The 7,401-nt window shown below is 39.1% G+C and overlaps 1 protein-coding gene across 15 annotated transcripts in view; it reads left to right on the plus strand.

The window, feature by feature from the left end:
- The window catches only part of EPHA5 (EPH receptor A5), a 386,478-nt gene that overhangs the window by 11,258 nt on the left and 367,819 nt on the right, over positions 1–7,401 (plus strand). For all 15 annotated transcript variants that reach the window (XR_003096319.1, XM_025215915.1, XM_025215906.1 and 12 more), the window contains exon 2: positions 5,145–5,209. Coding sequence is in view for 14 of the 15 variants with exons in the window: in XM_025215915.1 (XP_025071700.1) it covers positions 5,171–5,209 (39 nt within the window). In the remaining variant the exon portion in view is untranslated. The remainder of the gene's footprint in view (positions 1–5,144; positions 5,210–7,401) is intronic.

Raw genomic sequence — 7,401 nt, forward strand, 5'->3', positions numbered from 1 at the left:
TTAATTGTCATTTATCCTACCCTGAAGGTATAAAAGTTAATGACGATATGGATCCTGTGCAGTTTTGTATGTCTCTCTCGATCAAGCATTAGAAATAATTAGGGCTTCCAGGATGGGTTCACTCATGGTAAAGCTGAGCAGAAAACAGTTGTGAATTTTCTTGCTTTCTCATTTACTCAGATTTTTGAAGCGTCTTGGCAAAAATATGTATAGGCAGACATATGCCCAATGCGTTATGTGGTTTCTTGTTTGTTCTTTAAGGCATTCAGCACTTTTTTTTTAGGTGATGCTGAGGCAAAATAAGAGTTTCAGTAAATCTCTGATGTTCTTTTAGATGCTTAGGCTTGTGAATGCTCCTGCACACTGGGTGTTAGTGATATCTGCTAGAGATTTAACGTTTTCTTCAGTAGAATTAATCCCTATGCTCCCCAAACCTGCCAAGACACAAACATGTGCTCGATTTTGGAGAACTCAGGCTGAGCTGATTCAGGCTCCAATTTGGGGAAAGCTCAGTATTCAGGGTGACCCTTGTAAAACATTTGCTTAAAGATCTTCAGTTATACTTTACTTTAGGTGCATGATTAACTCTTGCCTTGAGAAGAAATGGATTTAAGCATGGGGATGATAAGCTTTCCGGAATTCAGTCTTAATGCATTTGAAGTGATAACTCCTAGGTGGACTTCCTAATTTTCATTTTATTTAGCTATGGTGAATGTTAAGAGAACATTGTTGGTTAGGAATAACTCTAAATTGAAAAGGGTTACAAGTAAAAAAAACAGATGCATGTACCTACTTCTGCATGGAGAAGCTCTAATTAGTGTTTATGAAAGACTTTGTTTTCACTATTTAAAATATTTTATTTTGCTTCTAATCTCCTTAGGCAATCTTAGCATAAATTGCTTTTATTTGTCAAAAGCATTCCTTGGGGTAGATTTGATATAGTACAATATTTTGGACAACACATTGAAATTTACCCTAGGCAACCACCATTGAGTAGTTGGAGAATCTGTTATAACTAAGAAATCCCCTTTCCATCACTGGAGTAGCCCCAAATGGGGAGGACAGAAAGTAAGTTAGAGCCACCATGTCCATTAATTTCACTGTATTGTGAGTTTTGCCCTGCTCTTTTTTCAACACAAATGTTGAAGGGTTCATTTATTTCTTACTTCATTAGGCATATCACCTGAGTAAGGACTGACCAAGGTTTTAAGATTTGGTTCTGTCTGTTTATTGCTCTAGTGGTAAGAGTCTCATTGGCTTTATTTAGAGCTGGATGGGCTTTTGGTGTCTTGTATACAAGTGTTTGTTTGCCTTTTTTTTTTAAATTATAGTTGACAACTGTTTAGAAATATAGTACTGTATTTAGCTGCATCACTTTCTGTTTCAGCCATTGACACTTGATTAAAACACTTTTTCTTGCATTTTTTTGATTTTTAATTAATGTCTTAGAAAGCAACTTTGTGGTATCAAACATTTCATTTAATTACATTCATTAGTGGCATTTCCAGGACAAGTTTTAATTAAGTTGTACAATGTAGATCAATAGTCATCATGCATCCATTGCAATTTACAACAAGAATTTACTGTTTTGAACAATTTAATTACAGTAATTGTAGTAGAGGCAAATCTCGGTGACTTTGCCGTTTTTCTTGCCAACCCCCTTTTTTTCTTCCTTACGATTTTTTTAATTATGAAATTTTAGAGGCACTTAAAATATTCCTATTTGTTTGTGTTTTTCTTGTATGTTTGCTTCTGCTGTTGCAGTAAGAGAAAATAAACTCCTGAACCCCATCAAGTCTACAGAAGGATTTTTCTATTGATTTCATGTGGGCTCTTAAGGGATAGCAAGTTTCATAGCAATTGAGAATAACTCGGTTTTTATTATTATTGTTGTTGTTAGCTAGTTACACAGATAGCTAAGGAGGCTAGTAAGCTAAATTTTGGTTTATTGTTTATATACGTCAACATCATGTACCAGGGGTATTATTCCTACTTTGACAACCCTTCCAGTGAAGCAGCAGAACAAGCTGTAAAAGATTTTTTTTTTTGGTAACACAAACAAATACTCTTGAAGCAACCCAGTCTCACAGGCTAGGCACAGAAGTTAAACATATACCAGTTTAACTGATCAGAAACTGTAACAGAACAGAAGTTCAGTGCACATAAACCAGTTTCAAAATGGCCAAAACTGATTTAAGATAAACTTCAGTGAATGTAGGATCAGACTTAACTGATTGAGGTCAAACCAGTTTATGGAACTTCTGTCCCAGAACTCAGACTGGACAAAAGAGGCAAGGACATTCTTTCTGAGTGAACATGAAATATACCAACTCAGATACAGTATCTGTGAGTTTGTCACAATGCTCTGAGGTCCCACAGTGATCAGCATTATAAGAGTTTCCAAAGTCTCTAAAACTAACAAGAGAGAATAAAACTAACAAGAAAACATTTTTTTTATGCAGCACAGTTAGCTTGAGGAACTCATTGCCTCAGGAGGTTGAAGGAGTCGATGGTATTGTCAGTTTCAAAAAAGGACTAGTCAAATTTATGGATGATAGATCTATTAATAGCTATTAAACAGAACAGTCCAAGATGTTTCCGCTACATCTTTAAACCAATGGTGGTGGGTGCCAAGGAGGGTAATGAACACTAGGTATACCGGGTTCAATGCTCTCCACTTTACACATCCACTTATGCCACTGTTGGAGGCAGGACACTGGGCCAGATAGGCCTTTGGTCTGACTCAGTATGGCACGTTTTTTCTTGTGCTGGCTGCTGGTTTACATTGGTGCTGATTGGATCTCCACAGCTAAAGCTGGAATTGTGGAATTCAGTTTCCCTGCTGTTTATATAGACAAGACTTAGGGTGTCTTTCTCGGTTTATAGCTCATAAGTTGTGGGCAAAAGACTTAATTTTCTGAGGACTTTTTCAATCAAATCTCTTACTTTATCTATGATTAATTTAAAAAAAATCCTATATTTATTTTTTTTAAGTTGCCATTTAATTTAGTTTCGTGGAATGTTTTATGCCATCATACATAACAAATGGCTTGTTACGCAATCTTCACGCTTCCTATGCATTAGATTTCACTAACAATTCTGGGAACAACAGGCACATATGAAGAAACTAGGTGTTAATTGAAGAAAGCCAGTGATTGTTGTTTATATCTGTCAGTATTACTGTCAAGTATTACTGTGTAACAAAGCAGGTAATTTATTAAGTAGGTTCTTTGTGATGTCAGATTTACTCAACCAATCAGCACTGTGCTTTTCCAGTTAATTTGTATGCTGCATTTCAGTTGGTGGGACTGTAAGTGATGTGAAAGGGGCTCAATATGCATATTGAGTTCTCACTAGTGTATTACTTCATAATTTCTTCACAGACAGAAAGCATGTTTGGTAGGAGAGGCATTATGGGATAACGAGGGTTACAACAGTAGACTATTATGACAAGCTTAGTTTTATATACTCATCCCCTTCCTCTTAGGGGTAAATGTTGCTGTGCGTAAGAGTAGTTTCTTTTACAAAGGTGCTAAGAACCCAGCTACTTCCACTGACTTGTGTTCAATGTTTAGTACTTTTTGAATATCAGTTTATTTATTTATACGCAGGGTTTGAATTATGGCGGGAAGCGGGGTGCTGAGCCCCCCCCCCCGTAAAAGACGAGAGCTCCCCTGGCAGCTGGGCAGAAACTGCTGTTTACTGTAGGGGAAAAGTCCCTTGCCCTTGTTGCTGCTGGGTGCTTTTTACTACAGCTGCCTGGAGCCCATGCCTAGGCTGCCCTGTGGTTTCTTTTTGCTGCTGCCACCTCTGACCCCTGCAAGAGTCAAAGTGTAAATTGAATCTGGTTTATACGCTTATCCAGTGATTTAGAAGACTGGGTTTTGGCACCTGGTTCTAAAAGTCTTGCTCTTTTCTTTTTTTTCTTCATTTGTAAATAATTAGTGTGGAATTAAAAAAAAAAAAAAAAGGCCAAACGAAAGAATAGCTTTGAGGAGCGATTTGAATATGGAAAGTATGGTTGTGGCATATATGCTAATTACACTGTGGGAAGCAGCTCTGATAACAGTGGAGGAATATAATTTGCTTTCAGTGTAATAGAAAAGTTCCCTTCCACTCTGAGACTTTGCATGACAAGTCCCAGTCCAGGGACCATTTTTATTTGAGATACTTGGATCCCTGGAAACGTAGACTAATAATGGAAAGCACAACAGATTCTTAACTATGGAGACAGTACCGAGGGCGGCTATAATTTTCCTCTGCTCAGTTAAGTGTGTGTAGATTTATTTTTTAATTACATTCACTCTTTGGACTACAGATTTTAGGTAATACAAGAAAAAATGTTATAAGCTTGGGAATAGTTTATTGCTGTTTAATGTAAATTGTTTGTTAATTGCCTGTATGTCTTGCCAGGACAAAATTCAGTGAATTTAGCCACAGCCAAATAGGATGCAATTTAATCTTGAGATGTAAATCCTGACTCTTTAGTGAAGGAGGAGGATGGACCTTTTCCTAGTGCTGTCCTCTTAAGACTTACTATTTTATAAAAATCTAGGGGGAAACAACCTAAAGTGCCCAATTATGAGAACCTTTTGCACACACAATACTCAAATGATTTCAATTAATTTTTTAAAGTGAGCTGACATCCAGAATAACTTGCATCATTATTTTAATTTACAATTTATATATATACACACACCTGATAGGGGGACTAGGTATATGTGTGTGTATGTGTGTGTGTATATATATATATACACACACATATATATATAATATTACATTAATGTCTAGTTCCCCTATTCAGGTATCAAGGTACTGTTGTATTAGGGTTTTTACATGCTTGTGATAAAAAAAAGAAAAGTGCCTCTCAGAGGTCCACGCCCTCAAACACCTTACATTCTAAGGTTCTTATCCTGAAAATACTTAACCATATGTGTAACTTTAGTTCAATGCATTTGGTCTTGGGAGTGATGAAATACATGTTTTTGGAGGATCCTGACTTCAGTAATGTGAGGACTCGTGATGTTTTTACCTTAATGTTCTTCTGGTAATCATAAAGGGTTTCAACTGGGCCAAGGAAATCATTAGGTATTCATTGAAACATCCATCCTTATGAAAGCTTTATTTTTCTTGTTTGTTTTCAGTGAATTTATTGGACTCTCGCACAGATATGGGGGATCTAGGATGGATAGCCTACCCGAAAAATGGGGTAAGTGTTTCACCTTTGCTTTCTCAGCCACAAGCTGCAAAAATAGTTTCCATTTGGAATATAGGCTTCTGGGTTTAAAATTCCCCAGAGTGATTTGTTGGCAATGAGAGGGGAAAAAAATTAAAACAACAAGCAGTGACTGGAAGAAATGAAGCTGGGTGGCTAGGGATTTTTGTGTTTATGCAGAACAGCCAACCTTGAGTAGTCAAAAATCATGAGAGGTTTTTTTGTTTGTTTGTTTGTTTTTTAAATGAGAAATTCCCTGGTTTTTACTTCCCCAATTTTGACAATTGATGATGCATTTAGGCCACAATATTACATCATTTTTTCTCAAACAGGAGGGCTAGAAATTTACTATTTGTTGTAAAGGAAAATAGTATCAACCAATCACATGCCTCCAGAAGCTGGAGCTTAAAAAAAACAGCCAAACTTCCAAATAGTTTTGTGGTATAGCTTTTGAAGCCAGTATCACCGTATATGTTTTTATTTACTTTTGAACTGATCCTTGGTCATGTGAGCAGACATATGACAACAGTGGCTTTACTCACATGAGCTGGGAGCGGAGGGAAAGTTATACTTCTATGTGATTTTGAAGGGTGCATCCTTTTGGGTTGGTCCTTGCTGTGGCTTTGTTTTGGTTCAGCTGAAGAGAGAGAATTTAATGATTGATGTCAGGTGCTGCACTTTCCTGTGGGTTGCTGAGACCTCTGGGTGGGTACAGACTTTACACTTAATACATTTTAAGTGTGCAGAAAGCACTTTACAGCTGTAACTGGATAGATGTTCATGGCAGATAAAGCACTTTAAAAATGGCAGATCCCACTTTAAAGTAGCCCTGGATGGATGTGTACTAACCTAAAGTGTTTTCTGTTAAAACACATCAAATATCTGCACCAGATCCCATCGAGGGTTAACATAGAGTGCAACTGCTGCCATCCCAGGCAGCCCTGTGCAGGGCTGTGCTCGAGCCTTGGGCAGAGCTCCTGTGCTCTGCTGGAGCGCTAGGCTGGCCCTGCCCCCTTGGCTGTCACTGACCTGAGTCAGTGACAGCCTCTGATCCCAGCCTCACATCTAGCTTGGTGGCAGGGAGGGGGAGTGTGGTGGAGAAAGGGGGGTTTCTGTTTCTACAGTCGCCTTGGCCCCATGGTGCACTGCAGCCTGGCTGGGAGTGGGGGGTTGCAGGGGGAGGAGTCCTTGACTTCAGATGCAAAAGAGAATGCGGAGTGATCAGAGGATCTACTGACCTGCATTTATGGGCCTCGCCTACTTCCCACTGAAGTCAAGTCTATCATTCTTTGCCTTGAATTTAATAGGAACTAGTTCTGGCCCTAAGGGTAAATTTACCCTTTACAATGTTCATGAAGGGATTTAACAGTCACACTGTGCTCTCTCCCTGCATGCATGAACTCTTAATGAACAGATCTTTGCGTGCTGACAAAATAACATGTTGGAGTGTAGATTGAGTAGGAAGATCTCAGAAAAGAGTTTCATCTTAATTAAAAAAATATTTAAGGCAAGACATACATATAAATATATATATACAATCTTTACAATATTGTTTCTCATTCCAGGAAACAATGCTTGAATATTTAGGGGTGCATTGATAAAGATTTTCTTGGCTAATACTGATAGCCAATTATTAAGCAACCATATTGGCCAATGCTGATCTGATAACCAATATTTAGTAATAGTGTAAGGCATTTTAAGCTAATGATATAAATAAACCTTTTTCTTTTTGCTGTGCTCCAGCAGCTTCCTGCATCACATGCATCAACGTCCCAGTGCTTAAAAATAGCGGTAACGGTGCTGGAACTAAAGCTTGTTGAATGAGCTGATACGAGACACTGTAGCACTTTAATTACTGTGGCTCTCAGAGCCATTCTAATTAAAGCGCCCCTCTCCCCCACAATGGCTGAGCAGAATGAGGACAGATACAGGGTGCCTGTTGTGGGCTCAGGGCTGTCCATCCTGCTGCCTTTGCCCTGGGAGTCCCATGCCGGCCATGCATCCTGTGCCTGCCCAGCAGTGGGGTCATACCTTGCCACCCCAATTGCTGCCGAGTGGGCAAGGGACATGTGGTTGGCACAGGGCTTTCAGGGCAAAGGCACCAGAGTAGAGAGCCCGAACCCTGCAGCAATCAGCCTGCATCCACCCCACACAGAAATCGGGGGCGGGGGGGGGGGGGGGCACGC

Source organism: Alligator sinensis, unplaced genomic scaffold, assembly GCF_000455745.1.
Source record: "Alligator sinensis unplaced genomic scaffold, ASM45574v1 scaffold320_2, whole genome shotgun sequence".
Taxonomy (NCBI): domain Eukaryota; kingdom Metazoa; phylum Chordata; order Crocodylia; family Alligatoridae; genus Alligator; species Alligator sinensis.